The 19,087-nt window shown below is 41.1% G+C and overlaps 2 protein-coding genes and 1 long non-coding RNA gene across 3 annotated transcripts in view; 2 read left to right on the top strand and 1 right to left on the bottom strand.

Moving 5' to 3' along the window:
• Positions 1–8,264, top strand: part of LOC133537909 (glypican-6-like) — a 314,682-nt gene extending 306,418 nt beyond the window's left edge. Inside the window, exon 9 of the mRNA XM_061879059.1 lies at positions 1,496–8,264. Within this exon, the coding sequence (XP_061735043.1) occupies positions 1,496–1,701 (206 nt within the window). The 3' untranslated portion in view covers positions 1,702–8,264. The remainder of the gene's footprint in view (positions 1–1,495) is intronic.
• Positions 8,017–18,812, bottom strand: dct (dopachrome tautomerase). Its single transcript, XM_061879061.1, has 8 exons — positions 18,301–18,812; positions 17,922–18,221; positions 17,504–17,604; positions 17,099–17,265; positions 16,831–17,007; positions 16,613–16,748; positions 16,342–16,543; positions 8,017–8,631 (listed from the first exon to the last, which is right to left on the bottom strand). Exons 1-8 carry the CDS (start codon positions 18,581–18,583, stop codon positions 8,459–8,461), a joined length of 1,539 nt encoding a protein of 512 aa, XP_061735045.1. The 5' UTR covers positions 18,584–18,812; the 3' UTR covers positions 8,017–8,458.
• The window catches only part of LOC133537914 (uncharacterized), a 275,398-nt gene continuing 267,337 nt past the window's right edge, over positions 11,027–19,087 (top strand). Inside the window, exon 1 of the long non-coding RNA XR_009802890.1 lies at positions 11,027–11,318. This is a non-coding gene — a long non-coding RNA (uncharacterized LOC133537914). The remainder of the gene's footprint in view (positions 11,319–19,087) is intronic.

Below are 19,087 nucleotides of genomic sequence, written 5' to 3'. Positions count from 1 at the left end.
GTCGATGTTCTCTACTAAATCCTTTCAGCAAAAATATGGCAATATCGCGAAATGATCAAGTATGACAAATAAAATGGACCTACTATCCCCGTTTAAATAAGAACATCTCATATCCGTAGGCCTTTATTGTACTGTAAAGACAAAAATGCAATTTTTTGTGGTGCTCTTTATTTAAAAAAGTACCGAAAAGTATCAAAATAATTTTGGTACCGGTTCCAAAATATTGGTATCGGGACAATACTAATTACATGTAAGCTTGCAAGAGCACAACCCATAGGGGTCGCTACAAATACGGTCTGTTTATTTCTGCACCAGGGGTAGGGAACCTATGGCTCTAGAGCCAGATGTGGCTCTTTTGATGACTGCATCTGGCTCTCGGGTAAATCTGAGCTGACATTGCTTAACACGATAAGTAATGACTAATTCCACTTGTAATCATCCATCCATTTTTCCCACCGCTTATTCCCTTTCGGGGTCGCGGGGGGCGCTGGCGCCTATCTCAGCTACAATCGGGCGGAAGGCGGGGTACACCCTGGACAAGTCGCCACCTCATCACAGGGCCAACACAGATAGACAGACAACATTCACACTCACATTCACACACTAGGGCCAATTTAGTGTTGCCAATCAACCTATCCCCAGGTGCATGTCTTTGGAAGTGGGAGGAAGCCGGAGTACCCGGAGGGAACCCACGCATTCACGGGGAGAACATGCAAACTCCACACAGAAAGATCCCCAGCCTGGATTTGAACCCAGGACTGCAGGACCCTCGTATTGTAAGGCAGACGCACTAACCCCTCTCCCACCGTGAAGCCCCACTTGTAATCAAAATGTTCAAAATAACGTTCAAAATATTAAACACGCTCATGCATTTGAATCCATCCATCCTTTTTTCTACCGCACTTGTTCAAGAAATTGCATGATTTATTTACTATTGTTTTTTTTAGGGCTTGCCCTCCTGGGGGTTCTTCAGACCACTAAGCACCGACATGAAAGCCTGTTTCAGGGTTACGGTGTTTTTTTATTTTTCAATAAGTTTCTCAGTTGCTTTCCAGCAATTGTCTTTTTCTCTTTCGTTCTCGCTCGCGCTCTGGCTCCAGCTCCAGCTCCAACCCTGTCTGTCCTCCCGGCTGCTGCTTATAGCAGAGCGACAGGTGATTAGATAACAAGGCCCAAGTGGGCCATCTACGCACCTGTCGCTGGTTTCGAGGCCGGTCCTGGCAGCACCCCGCTTCGCTGCAGGCCCGCAGGCCACGCCCCTCCACAGTTAGCTTCAAAATATCAACGTTATTACAAAGAATACTCTAGTAATGTTGGTCTTACTTAAAAATGCACACGTTTAGTTGTGTTCAGTGTTGAAAAAAAAATAATATGGCTCTTACGGAAATACATTTTAAAATATTTGGATTCTCGGCTCTCTCAGCCAAAATGGTTCCCGACCCCTGTTCTGCACCATGGGCTGGGTGACAATAGTATCTTGTTGTCCCCACTGCAGGCGACGAGGGCAGCGGTTCAGGCAGCGGCAGCGGCTGCACAGAGGCCTGCCCTACGGACGCGGATGTGCCCGCTTCCGAGGCCCCTCTCGTGGAAGCAGACCGGAGCGAGCCGATGGGCGGCGCCTCTTCAATCCGCGTGCCCCATCTAGGCCTTCTAACTACTCTGGCCCTTTCAACCTCGGCTCTCCACCTGCATTGGAGATAATGCTGGGAGGAAAAACGGATGGGGACATACCAGACCGTACTCTGTCTGCAGGTGTGTATGCTCGAGGGGAGAAAAAAAAAAAAAAGAGCAGTCACCCGTTGATATTCCCGCTTTCCCAAAGAATGCACAGTGCCATCCGTAGACTTTCACGGCATCAACGCTGATGCCGATTCCACAAACTCTGCTGCAGAGATTAAAACTATTTTATAAATATATAAAATACTCTTTGCACTTATGACAGACATTATTGTCTGTCTCTGTGTAAAAAAAAAAATATATAGCACGCACTTTCATGGTTTTCTATATTTGTGTTAAAGGGGACGTTTAACTGTCAAAGCATTTCAAATGTTATTGATAAATAAAGGTGGCACCAAATGTTATATTCCATTTGAAACGCAATGGATTGGAATGGAAATAGTCAAGGGTGCAGAAGTGAGTGTTTCCCTCACATTTCAGCAGCCATGTTTCATTATATCAGGGCTGTCAAACTCACTTTCATCGTGGGTCTCATCACGTTTGCAACTGCAAAATATATATACACTATATTGCCAAAAGTATTTGGCCACCTGCCTTGAGTCACGTATGAACTGGAAGTGCCATCCCATTCCTGACCTGCGGGGTTCAATATGATGTTGGTCCACCTTTTGCAGATATTAGAGCTTCAACTTTTCTGGGAAGGCTGTCCACAAGATTGCGGACTGTGTTTATAGGAATGTTCAACCATTCTCTTAAAAGCGCATTGGTGAGGTCACACACTGATGTTGGTCGAGAAGGCCTGGCTCTCAGTCTCCGTTCTAATTCATCTCAAAGGTTCAGGTCAAGACTCTGTGCAGGCCAGTCAAGTTCATCCACACCAGTCATCCATGTCTTTATGGACCTTGCGGAGTGTGTTAATAGGAATGTTCAACCATTCTCCCAAAAGCGCATTGGTGAGGTCACACACTGATGTTGGTCGAGAAGGCCTGGCTCTCAGTCTCCGTTCTAATTCATCTCAAAGGTTCAGGTCAAGACTCTGTGCAGGCCAGTCAAGTTCATCCACACCAGTCATCCATGTCTTTATGGACCTTGCGGAGTGTGTTAATAGGAATGTTCAACCATTCTCCCAAAAGCGCATTGGTGAGGTCACACACTGATATTGGTCGAGAAGGCCTGGCTCTCAGTCTCCGTTCTAATTCATCTCAAAGGTTCAGGTCAGGACTCTGTGCAGGCCAGTCAAGTTCATCCACACCAGTCATCCATGTCTTTATGGACCTTGCGGAGTGTGTTAATAGGAATGTTCAACCATTCTCCCAAAAGCGCATTGGTGAGGTCACACACTGATGTTGGTCGAGAAGGCCTGGCTCTCAGTCTCCGTTCTAATTCATCTCAAAGGTTCAGGTCAGGACTCTGTGCAGGCCAGTCAAGTTCATCCACACCAGTCATCCATGTCTTTATGGACCTTGCGGAGTGTGTTAATAGGAATGTTCAACCATTCTCCCAAAAGCGCATTGGTGAGGTCACACACTGATGTTGGTCGAGAAGGCCTGGCTCTCAGTCTCCGTTCTAATTCATCTCAAAGGTTCAGGTCAAGACTCTGTGCAGGCCAGTCAAGTTCATCCACACCAGTCATCCATGTCTTTATGGACCTTGCGGAGTGTGTTAATAGGAATGTTCAACCATTCTCCCAAAAGCGCATTGGTGAGGTCACACACTGATGTTGGTCGAGAAGGCCTGGCTCTCAGTCTCCGTTCTAATTCATCTCAAAGGTTCAGGTCAGGACTCTGTGCAGGCCAGTCAAGTTCATCCACACCAGTCATCCATGTCTTTATGGACCTTGCGGAGTGTGTTAATAGGAATGTTCAATCATTCTCCCAAAAGCGCATTGGTGAGGTCACACACTGATGTTGGTCGAGAAGGCCTGGCTCTCAGTCTCCGTTCTAATTCATCTCAAAGGTTCAGGTCAGGACTCTGTGCAGGCCAGTCAAGTTCATCCACACCAGTCATCCATGTCTTTATGGACCTTGCGGAGTGTGTTAATAGGAATGTTCAATCATTCTCCCAAAAGCGCATTGGTGAGGTCACACACTGATGTTGGTCGAGAAGGCCTGGCTCTCAGTCTCCGTTCTAATTCATCTCAAAGGTTCAGGTCAAGACTCTGTGCAGGCCAGTCAAGTTCATCCACACCAGTCATCCATGTCTTTATGGACCTTGCGGAGTGTGTTAATAGGAATGTTCAACCATTCTCCCAAAAGCACATTGGTGAGGTCACACACTGATGTTGGTCGAGAAAGCCTGGCTCTCAGTCTCCGTTCTAATTCATCTCAAAGGTTCAGGTCAAGACTCTGTGCAGGCCTGTCAAGTTCATCCACACCAGTCATCCATGTCTTTATGGACCTATGTCATGTTGGAGGAGGAAAGGGCTCTCTCCAAACTGTTCCCACAAGGTTGGGAGCATGGAATTGTCCACAAATTGTTGGTATCCTGGAGCATTCAAAGTTCCCTTCACTGGAACTAAGGGGCCAAGCCCTGAAATACAACCCCACACCATAATTCCTCTGCGTACCCCTGTATGTCAGGTTATCTGGCCTTGCACTTGGTGGCTGAGTTGCTGTTGTTCCCAAATCCTGCCATTTTCTTAAAATAAAGCCGACAGTTGACTTTGGAATATTTAGGAGCGAGGAAATTTTACGACTGGATTTGTTGCACAGGTGGCATCCTATGATAGTTCCACGCTGGAAATCACTGAGAGCGGCCCATTCTTTCACAAATGTTTGTACAAACGTTTGTAGAAACAGTCTCCATGTCTAAGTGCTTGATTTTATACACCTGTCCTAAAACGATTAGAACACCTGATTCTTATCATTTGGATAGGTGGCCAAATACTTTTGGCAATATGGTGTGTTATGCGTATAACTTATCTCGGTTTATTTACAATTGACCTTGTATTTGATTGTCATTGCTTACCAACACACTAATGGAGAACATCACAAGTCAACCTGATTTATTGTAGAATTTCAAAAAAGTCTTGTATTTGACCAGCACAATTTGAAAGACCTGTTGCATAAAATAATGGAACAATAGTCCGCTCAGAATAATACATTTTTTATATGTCAAAATTGAAATTTCATTTAGCAAGATTTTTTATTTATTTTTTTGTATTTCCAAGATTTCATAGGCCACATAAAATGATGTGCCCCCCAGGCCTTGAGTTTGACCCCTATGGTGTATTTTCTCAATCCTAAAATAATACAATTGGATGTACCCTAGAGTAGTTGGTGTACACGTTTGACACCCCTGATCTAATCCCTTCAAACCAGAACCAGTTGTGTCCCCCCCTACTTCTGAAGTTCAAATCCTGTCCCTGCTGAAGGTAAAATGCCATGTTGCTGTGTGAAAGTGCACACAAAGAGTCAGGTTCGAACACTGATGACATCTATTAAACAGACAAAGAAGCAAGGAATCAAACAGAGACAGAATTAAATTTGGCTCAATTGAGGAGAAACGTCTGGCCTGTACTCTTGTACTCTTGTACGCATCCTCTTTTATTTGAACTTTCCCTGATTACATGGCAACAGCTGTTTCTAAAGGAAGGGGGTCATACAGCCGCTACCTTTGGTCACAAAACAGTTCAAAGAAAAGGTGCCTGGAGGGGAGTCAGGCTCCTCTCCGCTTTGCAGATCTCTGGTCAAGACAAAATCTTCCTGTGGATTACAATACATCAAAGAAACCGACACCCTCATGTCGCTCCCCATCCTACAGAGAGGAGTTTTACAAGCCTGTTGATTGGTAAGATCAAAGACAGCTTTTGTCTGCTCGCCGGGAACTCATTGAAACACACAACTTAGGTACAATTATTCCGACACAAAGTTTAATCGATATCCCACGTTGTTGCATTTCTGTATAAAAGGTTGTCTTTTTTTATTTTTATTTTTGCTTCATCAACACCCCAGATGCAGTGGGAAAGACGTGTTTGATTTTGACTACAGTCTCATGAATACACTGATTGTAGGTTCGAATCCCCAAAACGGCAGTCCCTGAAATGTAGTACTTTGCACATCCCAGAGTGTGGCATTTCTATCGAAGTAGCAGCACAATAATGCCGAATGTGAGGGCGATTGTTGAGAGTGGAAGCTTCAAAAATGCAAAGAAAAGGGTCTTGTCTGGGAAGCCTGAATGCTGCTGGAAGGCGGGCTGCGAGGCGACCACAGTCACCTGTGAAATGAGAATCCGTGGAGAGTGGAGAGCCGACAGGCCTGAATGCCTCTTGTCAGCAGAAGGTGTGTTTGTGCACACAACCCCGAGAGAGCTACCATTAGCTTGTCTTCATCCCATAAACATGTACAGTGCCAATTTATATTAAAACAAATATTCTGTAAATCAGGGGTCTCAAACTCAATTTACCTGGGGTCCACTGGATGCAGAAACTGGGTGAGGCTAGGCCGCAAGACAAGATGTCTTTAAATAATCTAATATGCACTTTTTAATGAATTCACCTTCTTTGAATGGCTTATTTTAAATTGCCTTTCAAATGTCTATTCTTGCTGTTGGATTTTATCAAATAAATTTCCCCCCAAAAATGTGACTTATACTCCAGTGAGACGTATACATCAATCAATCGATTAATCGATGTTTACTTATATAGCCCTAAATCACTAGTGTCTCAAAGGGCTACACAAACCACTACGACATCCTCGGTAGGCCCACATAAGGGCAAGGAAAACTCACACCCAGTGGGACATCGGTGACAATGATGACTATGAGAACCTTGGAGAGGAGGAAAGCAATGGATGTCGAGCGGGTCTAACATGATACTGTGAAAGTTCAATCCACAATGGATCCAACACAGTCGCGAGAGTCCAGTCCAAAGCGGATCCAACACAACAGCGAGAGTCCCGTTCACAGCGGAGCCAGCAGGAAACCATCCCAAGCGGAGGCGGATCAGCAGCGCAGAGATGTCCCCAGCCGATACACAGGCAAGCAGTACATGGCCACCGGATCGGACCGGACCCCCTCCACAAGGGAGAGTGGGACATAGAAGGAAAAGAAAAGAAACGGCAGATCAACTGGTCTAAAAAGGGAGTCTATTTAAAGGCTAGAGTATACAAATGAGTTTTAAGGTGAGACTTAAATGCTTCTACTGAGGTGGCATCTCGAACTGTTACCGGGAGGGCATTCCAGAGTACTGGAGCCCGAACGGAAAACGCTCTATAGCCCGCAGACTTTTTTGGGGCTTTGGGAATCACTAATAAGCCGGAGTCCTTTGAACGCAGATTTCTTGCCGGGACATATGGTACAATACAATCGGCAAGATAGGATGGAGCTAGACCGTGTAGTATTTTATACGTAAGTAGTAAAACCTTAAAGTCACATCTTAAGTGCACAGGAAGCCAGTGCAGGTGAGCCAGTACAGGCGTAATGTGATCAAACTTTCTTGTTCTTGTCAAAAGTCTAGCAGCCGCATTTTTTACCAACTGTAATCTTTTAATGCAACAGCCATACAGGTCACACAGAGGGTGGCCGAATAAACAACTTTAACACTGTTACAAATATGCGCCACACTGTGAACCCACACCAAACAAGATTGACAAACACATTTTTGGGAGAACATCCAAAACACAACATAAACACAAAAAAACAAATACCCAGAATCCAATGCAGTCCTAACTCATCTGGGGTACAATAGCGCCACACTGTGAACAAACACCAAACCAGATTGACAAACACATTTTGGGAGAACATCCAAAACACAACAGAACAAATACCCAGAATCAAATGCAGCCCTGACTCTTCCGGGCTACAATAGGGAGCGGGGTTGGAGGGGGGGTGTTTATTGTAGCCTGGAATAGTTAGGGCTGCATGGGATTCTGGGTATTTGTTATGTTGTGTTACGATGCGGATGTTCTCCCCAAATGTGTTTGTCATTCTTGTTTGGTGTGGGTTCACAGTGTGGCGCATATTTGTAACAGTGTTAAAGTTGTTTATATGGCCACCCTCAGTGTGACCTGGGTGGCTGTTGATCAACTATGTCTTGCAGTCGCTTACGGAGTCTAAAAGTATTTACAACAACATGCGGCTAGGCTGGCACGCCTTTTAGGCAGTGTCACCAAAGTAATAATATTGTTGTTAGGGTGAAATTCGAGAAAATGATTATCCCCGGAGGGGCACTGACATTGGGAGTCTCCCGAGGAAAATCGAGGGTATAAAAGTATGACGCTGTAAAGCGCCATTGATGTGAAACTCGCAGGCCGCACCAACATTTAATTTTCACATCAAGGTGCGGGCCGGAAAATAACGTGTTTGAGACCCCTGCTTTAAATGATGACTTCACACAGAATGCTCTTTTCAAAGCCTTTAATGGTTTCATATTTTTCCAAAGAAATGTTGCAAAAAGAATCTGGAAAAAAAGGAAATACAATACTTTGGGTCAACTTTTTTTTTTTTTTTACCAAGTTGTTTTACGACGTTACATTGAAATAAAGATGAGCAAATCTGCCTTACTTGTCAATGCAATTAAAGGTGATTGCATCCAATGTTTTTTTTTTTTTTTTTGTACTGTTCTGGAGAATAAATATTTGTTAAAAACATGCATTTTCTCTTCTGTACAGCTTGGTTTCCGAACAAGTTCACACACAGTGCATTCAGTCAGATTTGTACTTGGTTATTATCATGTTCCATATGTCAATTTACATCTGCAGAATTAATATTTTCCTCTTGTTTCAGTCAGGCCCTGATAGCACATGCACCTTTTCTCTCGCTGCTATGCACCTCGGATAGACATCTAGGCTTCCTCCGTGTACTTCCTAGTCGTGAAGTCGGCTTTTATCAAAGGTTCAAAGCCCGCGTTTCTACGCTGGCGAAGGTAGAGCGCGAAGATAAGGAGCAGCGCCAGGAGGCCGATGAAGACACCCCCGAGGGTGGAGCCCAGCGCAAACACAGCGGATCCACCTTCATCTGTTGTAAAAGGGGAAAGGAAGCCGGAGACATGCATCAGTACCGTCATTGTGTTGAATTAAAGATAACACGTGTACACTTTCACTTTCACTTTTATATCGGCCTACTTTTTGGGGGGGGAAGCGTAGCATCATTATGCATGTAAAGTCACTGGCCGCAACATTGTGTACATAAGTAGGTTAGCTAGGACTGTATTGATCCCCCGGGCGTGTGCAATAAAGTCTGCTGTATTTGTGTTTGGCTTTGGGGTGCGGGATTGTAAATTGAATTTAAAAAAGAAAAAAAAAACATGAAAAAATTTGATATAAGGAGATAATTTTTTTTAAAATATTTCAGAATATATTTTTTTTAAAGCCTCCAGAATACATTCTTCTGCGTTTACATGGCAAATTTAACCAAGACCTGGCGAATGCAGTCAAACTGTTATTTATGCCTTCTAGGTAAATTGCATATTCAAAAATACAGAGTAATGTCAAGCAAAACAAATACATATATTTTTTTTTTCTGAATTGAAAACATTGTATAACTCACTAATAATGACAAAGGAAAGCAGAAAGGTCACAATAACCTCCCACTTTCTGAAATAAATTCTAAAAACAATCACCATCAAATAAACATGAAATAATATGAAGCTTGATACTAATGTTTACTTTTTATTGTATTTTTCAAGTGTTTTCCCTTGCAAGTATTTATTATTATTTCCCCAACGAAAGGGACAAGTGGTAGGAAATTGGATGGTATCATAGTGTTTTCTTCTTTCTTAATGTTTTTGTGTTACACGTTATTTTTAATGTAATAAATACACATACATCCTTATTTTCATTGTTTAGAGGAGGTGCTTTTATTCCTAATTTACTGACAGTTAATTATAATATGGGGAAACAACTACAAATGTGCGCTTCATTCACTGCACAAAAGGTCATTCAGAATAATACATAATGTTGGATATAGAGAAATTACAAATTTCATTGATCCAAAAATATAAACATACATCGACTTGGTGCATCCAAACAGCTAAAATGATGTACAAACGTATATGTATGTACAACACTTAAAACCTTTAGTATATCAGTATGTGGAATTAAATTAGGGAATTGATTAAACAAGGAAATCAAACAATGTACTAATATGATTTACGATAAACGTCTTGAACCTTTAGAAAAAAATGAGCTAATGATTAGTTATGTCAGGGTGTCCAAAGTGCGGCCCGGGGGCCATTTTTTAACGGCCTTATGCACATTATAGAAATACGATTAAAAAAATAAAAAACTGAAAAATTGGTATAAAAGAGTAAACAGGTGATATGTAAAAAGAAAATGTTGCAATGTTTACTCTAATAACACAAAGCTGCCATTCAGGATGCTATTTTCTTAAAAAAAATAATAATAATCAAAATCAATGTCATATTAAATAAGACACTTTGAGAAAAAATTTGGGGTGAAAATGTTGCATATTTTGTGTTTGCCATGTAAAAAACAAAGTAGTTTTTTTTTTCTAGAGAAGGGCCTAATAAGAACAAACAAAAAACATAAACAACAATAAAAGTTATAATTGACAGATGGATCTGAAGTTGATCTCAAGACGATTGTGCTTGAAGTAAAAAGTAAAAAAAGAAAGTTTTCTATTTTTAATGAGTAGGACCCTTTTGGATCCCCAATAATTTTAGTGCGATTTTTTTTGTGTGTCATTGCTAAAAAAATAATAACAAATTGAAATCAATGGTGTTATGTGTTGACATTTTTAAGGCTCCAATTATTCTGTAATCTCAAATATTCCACTTTAAAATTCTATTGGGGGAAACTTTTGCATATTTTTTTTGTTTTTTTCCATAACAAAACAGTTTTTTCTTTGACAAAAAGGGCATAGAATTTAAATCTTTAAAAACGTTATATTGATAGATAGACCTAATGTTGATCTAGAGATTTAAACTTTGAATAACAATAATACAAAATAAAGACACATTTTAAATATTTTTTTGACCAAAATTCTTTGGGGTCCCTGAGTGGAGGCATAAATGTATATTTTTATATTGTAACGTTTTTAAAAAAAATAAAAACATATCAAAATGGCCCCCGCTTGCTTTGATTTTTCAGTGTGCGGCCCTCAGTGGAAAAAGTTTGGACACCCCTGATTTATGTATTTAATATTTGTTTACTTACTTATTGTAGATGTGTTTATTTATTCACTGTTACGTTACAAACTGAGAAAAAAGAAATGGGATGTGTATTTTTTACTGAAATAAAGTTAGAAAAACAATAAATATATTATTTCCGTTTTTGTCAAGTTTTAATGAAAGTTTATTTTAAAAAAGCATTCTATTTCCGGTTCACACTGAACAGTAGAAGAAGAAGGAGGAAAAAAAATGCCCAAAGCAGGTGTGTCATACTTGATAATTCATTTAAATTAATTGTTTATTCCATTTGTACCGCTTACCTAAGTATTATCTTTATTTGTTAACTTATTCCAAATGAACACGCAAATATACGCTTTTTATTCCCCAAACGGCGCATTAGTTGTTTGTCGAAAGTGCCAGCTAGCATCTAACCCCTTCTTATTTATTTAGCACTGGCAGCTAACATGAGGACACTTTTGTGGAAGTTTTCCAACAATGTGATTTATTCTTTTCTTTAATAGCAGCGCCACTGGACGTAACTCTTCAACTGCTGTGCTGGGACTCTCAATAAACGGTAGGATTCATTAAGCTTTCCTTATGTGATGTTACAGCAGTGTTTAATTATTCAGGTCAATGGTTCTCAAATGGGGGTACTTGAAGGTATGCCAAGGGGTACCTGAGATTTTTTTGAAAATATTCTAAAAATAGCAACAATTCAAAAATCCTTTATAAATATATTTATTAAATAATACTTCAACAAAAAAAGTTCATAAAATGTGAAAAGAAATGCGACAATGCAATATTCAGTGTTGACAGCTAGATTTTTTGTGGACATGTTCCATAAATATTGATGTTAAAGGCCTACTGAAATGAGATTTTCTTATTTAAACGGGGATAGCAGGTCCATTCTATGTGTCATACTTGATCATTTCTCGATATTGCCATATTTTTGCTGGAAGGATTTAGTAGAGAACATCGACGATAAAGTTTGCAACTTTTGGTCGCTAGTAAAAAAGCCTTGCCTGTACCGGAAGTAGCAGACAATGTGCGCGTGACGTCACGGGTTGTGGAGCAACCACAAACACAAAGGTTACATTCTGCCTACTGTTTTGTATTTGTAAAGCACATTCATTTTTGTGTAAATACTCTCGAACAGGCGTGTCAAACTCGTTTTTGCTCAGGGTCCACATGGAGGAAAATCTATTCCCAAGTGTGCCGGACTGGTAGAGTCATGGCACGATAACTTAAAAATAAAGACAACTCCAGATAGTTTTCTTTGTTAAGAAATAGACAAAACACATTCTGAAAATGTACAAATCATAATGTTGTTTTTTTTACACTTACATGTTGCCGGTAATAGTACTTTCTGAATAAATGATGTGATAATGTTCATCAGTCAGATAGATGGAATTGAAATGGCCTTTGATGAAATGAATATTGATATCAAAATCAAATTACAGGATGTTATTAATATAATTTACTAATTGTTCTCAACCGATGTACTAACATCATGTGCTATTTTCTGTACATATGTAGCATCATCCACAACAAAACTTGTGAATTTGGACTCATTTCATTAATCACACATGAAGTTAGAAGAGGATATATATTATTTTAGCATACGCATATTGCCTTATATTTTGAAAATTTTAAAAAATTTACTGTGGAGGAGGTTTGTGCAATAATAATAATAATAATTATTATTATAATGGATTAGAATTACACAGCGTGTTTAGTGAAGCAAAGCACCCTTAATTAATTCACAATGGTATAATAAATTACTCAATTATATTTACATAGCGCTTTTCTCTAGTGACTCAAAGCACTTTACCTAGTAAAACCCATTATTTACAGTACGTTACATTTAAACCATTGTGGATGGCACTCAAAGCTGGTGGGTGAAGTATCTTGCCCAAGGACGCAACGGCAGTGACTAGGAAGCGGGAATCGAACCTGGAATCCCCTAAGTTGCTGGCATGGCTGCTCTACCAACGAGCCACGGCCCCCCGTATAACTTAAGCTTTTTGTGCTTGCCTAAATTCCGTGCCACTCTTAAGTGTGTTTTTGTTGTTGTTGCGTCATTTGATGTTACAAGAATTCTACTTTCTGCTTGATTTCATGGATTTTAATTGTGTTTTTCTTACCTTTTGAATGTTGAGGAAATGTCTCTTCAAAATGCCTGCGCTTGGTGTAATAATGTTGTTTCTTCTTAACAGAAATAGTGTCCTGGCATATAGGCACTCAATCAATCAATCAATTAATGTTTATTTATATAGCCCTAAATCACAAGTGTCTCAAAGGGCTGCACAAACCACAACGACATCCTCGGTACAGAGCCCACATAAGGGCAAGGAAAAACTCACCCCAGTGGGATGTGGATGACAGTGACAATGTGAAACCTTGGAGAGGACCGCATATAATAATAATAATAATAATAATAACTTAGATTTATATCACACTTTTCTAAACACTCAAAGCGCTCACAGAGAAGTGGGACTCAACATTCATTTACACCTGGTGGTGGTAAGCTACATCAGTAGCCACAGCTGCCCTGGGGTAGACTGACGGAAGCGTGGCTGTCGGTTTGCGCCTACAGCGCCTCCGACCACCACCTATCATTCATTCATCCTTCATTCACCAGTGTGAGCGGAACCGGGGGCAAGGGTGAAGTTTCCTGCCCAAGGACACAACGGCAGCGATTTTTTGGATGTCAATAGGTGGAAAACGAACCTGCAACCCTCAGGTTTCTGGCCGGCCGCTCTACCCACTACGCCATGCCGCCCCATATGTGGGCAACACCCCCCCCCCAGGGGAGACGGAAAGCAATGGATGTCGAGCGGGTCTAACATGATATTGTGAAAGTCCAATCCATAGTGGATCCAACAAGGCACATGGGTCTTGTGCATATCGAAGGAAGACTAACTGCAAATGATTCCGTCCGATTGTGTTAGAAATGCCGATTTTCACTCTCTACTTTTCACGATATGCTTGTAGTGGAAAAAAAGGAAAGTGAAACTCAAAATGCACGCAGCAGTGAACTCTTACAGGCAGTCAGCAGGGATGTACGCTTAACTTTTTCACAAGTAGCACCGGTGCTACTAAATAAAAAAAAAAGAGGAAGCACAGAAAATCTTTTGTAGCACAATTTTTTTAGCAGCAATATGAAATGCCTTAAATGTCACAATTTCAATTTTAAAACTCAAACAAGGTACACATGTGCACTCATACATATAAACATCATACCATCATAAGACCTAATGTAACGCTCAATTAAACACAGAGAACATTCCTATTGATCAAAACTCATATATCGATATAGTTTGGCCCATAAACTAACCCATAAATGGAAATATCCGTTGACGTAACTAAATATCTCCGTCATGCCTTGATTTAAATTTTTTGGGAATAATGGGGATACCGAATACACAAAAACAGGTACCAACAAGTAAGAATAGAATCCCAATTTAAGATGCACTTACATTTACAAATGTTGGGAGTGCATTCCACATTGATGTGGCATAGAAAGAGAATGAGTTAAGACCTTTGTTAGATCGGAATCTGGATTTAACGGGGTTTGTGGAGCTCCCCCTGGTGTTGTGGTTATGGCGGTCATTTACGTTAAGGAAGTAGTTTGACATGTATTTCGGTATCAGGGAGGTGTAGCGGATTTTATAGACTAGGCTCATTGCAAGTTGTTTTACTCTGTCCTCCACCTTGAGCCAGCCCACTTTGGAGAAGTGGGTTGGAGTGTGGTGTGATCTGGGGTGGAGGTCTAAAAGTAACCAGACTACCTTGTTCTGGGATATTTGGAGTCTAGATTTGAGGGTTTTGGAGGTGCTGGGGTACCAGCAGGTTGATTGATTGATTGATACTTTTATTAGTAGATTGCACAGTACAGTACATATTCCGTACAATTGACCACTAAATGGTAACACCCGAATAAGTTTTTCAACTTGTTTAAGTCGGGATCTACGTTAATCAATTCATGGTACAAATATATACTATCAGCATAATACAGTCATCACACAAGTTAATTATCATAGTATATACATTGAATTATTTACATTATTTACAATCCGGGGGGTGGGATGAGGAGTTTTGGTTGATATCAGAACTTCAGTCATCAACAATTGGATCAACAGAGAAATGGACATTGAAACAATTTAGGTCTTACTTAGTAGGATATGTACAGCGATCAGAGAACATAGTGAGTTCAGATAGCATAAGAACAAGTATATACATTAGAAATACATTCGATTATTTACATTAGGCTATTTACAATCCGGGGAGACGGGATGTGAAAAAAGGAGGATATTAGTAAATGGTTGAAGTTGCCTGGAGGTGTTGTTTTAGAGCGGTTTTGAAGGAGAATAGAGATGCACTTACTTTTACACCTGTTGGGAGTGCATTCCACATTGATGTGGTATAGAAAGAGAATGCGTTAAGACCTTTGTTAGATCGGAATATGGATTTAACGTGGTTTGTGGAGCTCCCCCTGGTCTTGTGGTTATGGCGGTCATTTACGCTAAGGAAGTAGTTTGACATGTATTTCGGTATCAGGGAGGTGTAGCAGATTTTATAGACTAGGCTCATTGCAAGTTGTTTTACTCTGTCCTCCACCCTGAGCCAGCCCACTTTGGAGAAGTGGGTTGGAGTGTGGTGTGATCTGGGTGGAGGTCTGAAAGTAACCAGACTACCTTGTTCTCGGATATTTGGAGTCTAGATTTGAGGGTTTTGGAGGTGCTGGGGTACCAGGAGGTGCAAGCGTAATCGAAAAAGGGTTGAATGAGAGTTCCCGCTAGAATCTTCAAGGTGCTTTTGTTGACCAGAGAGGAGATTCAGTAGAGGAATCTCGTTCTTTGGTTGACTTTTTTGATGACCTGTTGCCTAGTGATGTGACATCAGCGAGTCTGAGTTTGAGCTGTTTTGTTAGCTTAGCAGGCTAGCAACGGCAGTATGTTGGCTATGACGGCAGCTCTTTTGAATCTTTTACTGTTTTTTTGTCTTACCTTTGCTTAATAAATAGATTTAATGTGATTCTATAGCTATATGTACTTGTCAACGGACAGGGTATTGTTTGGATGGCAAATTCGTAATTTCCATCATTGATTTGTTCTTAAATTTTCCCTCCGACCTTCATAGTTACTAGTGCGCAGTGCAATTTGTGTCAAGTTTTAAGGTGGTGAAAAAAAACATTGTTTTTTTTACTGACCAGTTCCTCCAACTAAGACAGTGTTTCTTCCGTGATGGGAAGTCTAATTCAGCCTGAATGTGCAAACTACGAAAAGCGGGGCTTCCTTCTGTGCATGATGCAGGAGGAAGGAGCACAATGCGATGAAAGGCCAGAAATCCCTATTCGCACAAGTGCGACATGCTTTTTTTCCAAGTCGCAAAGTCTATTTTTAGTCGCATTTGTGAGTAAATGTGTCGCATTGTACACCCCTGGTCATTGTAGTGGTTGTATGTGGACCAGCCCCACTTAGCACATGGCTAACCCAAAACAACATCAGTACAGTGACTTAATAACCGTATCGGGGCCACCAATTGAGGCGGGCTGGGCTAAACTATTTAGATTTTAAAATCGCCTACTAGCTTACCTTCAAAGTCAATGGCATAGGAATATCCCAGCTCCTCCGATGGTATGTAGATCTCTTCGTTTGTGATGGGAGGAAAGAATGGAACCATGTTGTAGTCGCGGTTATGACCGATGGGGGCCATTTCGTCGGGGTAGGTGGCATTTGATGGAGAAAACCTCCTCATCCATTCATCAAAAATAGCATCGGTGAAAGCGTGGAGAACCTAAAAGGCATCGTAGTGAGTTAAATTTAATGCCAATGACGTTTGACTCCTGTGAAATTGAACTCTTACCAGGAAGATGGGGTCATTGGCTGCAGAGTGAGGTAAAGCGCTGGTTCCGCTGAGGAAAGTGTGGACGAGGTTGTGAAGATTGTTGACTGTTTCATCAAGTTCTCCGTTTGGTTTTTCGTAACCTTCGAGGGCGTTTCTGTGTGTTTCGATATTCAGCAGTTAGCGGACAAATGGACATTAATACTGGACACTGAACTTGTCATACTCAAAGCAACTACCTAAAACTGAAAGAAGAGTTGGTGAAGTACGGAGGGCTGTCAAAATCCCTGATGCCAAGGCAGCTTCGAACATCACTCATTGTGGGCATGGTCGTGTTACCTCTCCTGACACCTCTCTGGATCAAACCCTCACTGGTACCGTTGCAAAGAGTCACCAGGCGGTTGTAATCATCTAGACTGGATTGAAGAACACAATATTTTAATTATATGTGACCTTTAATGCACAATGTAATAGTTTAATCACCCCCATCAATGTATTTGTGCAGACCTGTTACACACCACACTCCAGTTGGAAAATCTAGATTGGTTACTGATGAGGGAGGGGTTTTCAGGGTTTTGGCCTCCGAGGAGGGCATCCGTGCACACATCACAGTCACTTTGTCCCGTGGCAAAGTTCCAGAAAGGGACCGCAAAGTTGTCATTGCCTGTCAGCCTCTGTGGAAAAGACAGGCATTGTATGGATGTTTATTTAGTTTGTTTGTTCAATATGTGTTTATTCTTCAAATTCACACAGAAACGTATCCACAAAAATGTTACCGATACAGATATTTGTTCAATCCTGTCAAGTCAGTTTAGGTAAACTTCCACCTTACATATACGCGATGTTCTAAAAGCATATTTACTGTAGAATTCCTTATGGTTCTTTTTTACAAAAGCAAAACAGTTTGCATGCCTGCATGTCTCGTTCGAAGCTGAGAAGGTGGTATCTGTGCCAGGTGATGAATGCTGGTCCTTTGTGTGAGAAATCAATGGCTTTGAAAGGGCGACCAGGACCTAAAGGGAAGTATTTATAAATTAAGTAAGCTCTCTGTAACTGATAACATCCGTTCTTCTTGTAAAAACATGGGGCTGAATTAAGCTCAGAAATTAAACAATAATGTAAAAAAAGTGCTCACAGATTACACATTTTTAAATGATTCAGTTTAGAGACAAACTACCAAAATGTACATTTCTTCATTAGTTTAGCCTTTCAAACATGTGACAACCAACAATTGCATTGTTTTCTTTAATTGAGCCCTATCAGTAAATGCATTTGAAAAAATATATCTACATTTTATAATAATTGAAATTGAGGGAATGCAACCATTTACCAAGCAGAGTATCTCTGACCGAGTAGTAATGTTGCCAAACAAAGAAGTCGTAGATGGTGATGTTGACAAATTGGGGCTCAGTTCCGTTTGGCCCGAGGACTCCCAGCCAATGCTGGATGGCGATCATATAGTCTGGGTGTATGGTGGTTTTAGCTAGTGCCAGGGCATTAAGAAACTCCTGAAGCTCCGCAGGTGTCAACAAGTGGATGTTCTTTCGTACAACGGGAACTTTCCTTTGGTCGCAATTTGGTCCTGTCCAGCCAAATTTGCATTGACCACAGTCAAAGCCAGCAAAGTTTCCTTAAACACACGATTAAAAATGTTAACTGTCAATTTTTAGGTTGGCCAATTTCTCAGAGTCAATGTTGTAATCACTCACCGTTGCATCTGCAAGTCTGGTTAAAAAATTTGGTCGGCCATCTTTCCCGGTCATCAACGTTTCTTAGTCTGTATGGTCCTCCCCAGGGTTTGGTGTCCACTCGAACAGCGGTGCAGTTTCCTCTCCCCGTCAAGGTGCCGCATACATTGGCAGGATCGGAGCCCAAAACAGGGCAGCACCTCTTGGACAGGATCCCCTCCAGTGTGCAGCACACTCGGGGGAATTGAGCCTCGGCAGGCTGCAGAAACAAGCAAAGAAGTCCAAGGAGGAGGAAGCCCGTCATTGTTCACCTGTTCGTATATTCTGGTCGGTTGCAAAAAATAAGCGGGTTGACGAATGGATAAATGAGCTCTCCTTGCACTAGTGTGGAATCTTCCCGCACGCTGTGGTCTCCTTGCTTGTCTATCTTCAAATCGGATGCAGAGATAACTTGTGGAATATAGCACTTAAAGTCGAATCATCTTGTGTTCCAGTTGGTTTCATGCACATTAAGAATGGTGCAATATTGTCTTGTGGCTTTAGTAGAGTTGGGTGGGATTAAGCCTGCTGGTCTTGTGACGATCACCTGACATCGGAGCTGAGAGCTGGACTGAGGCGTAAACCAAATCCAAAGAAACATGTTTTGCTGGAAGGGCTATTAGGCATAAGACCTTAAGTCACTTTATTCAGACTGTAGATATGCAGTTTTCTAAGAACAGGAAAAAAAATCAGATTATAGTTTTAGTCTGCAAAACATAATTCATATGGGTTAAATTAGTGCAACAAATAACATGATTATTGTTCTGCC

Source organism: Nerophis ophidion, linkage group LG19 (genome assembly GCF_033978795.1).
Source record: "Nerophis ophidion isolate RoL-2023_Sa linkage group LG19, RoL_Noph_v1.0, whole genome shotgun sequence".
Taxonomy (NCBI): domain Eukaryota; kingdom Metazoa; phylum Chordata; class Actinopteri; order Syngnathiformes; family Syngnathidae; genus Nerophis; species Nerophis ophidion.
Note: the sequence above shows the minus strand (reverse complement) of the source record. Positions and strands in the feature narration are given on the sequence as shown.

Coding starts and splice junctions, on each gene's coding strand:
- dct (XM_061879061.1), bottom strand. CDS start 18,583: ATGACGGGCTTCCTCCTCCTTGGACTTCTTTGCTTGTTTCTGCAGCCT. Junction 17,266..17,503: donor GCTTCGAACGAGACATGCAG/GCATGCAAACTG, acceptor TCTTTTCCACAG/AGGCTGACAGGCAATGACAA. Junction 8,632..16,341: donor CTATGCCATTGACTTTGAAG/GTAAGCTAGTAG, acceptor CTTTTACAACAG/ATGAAGGTGGATCCGCTGTG.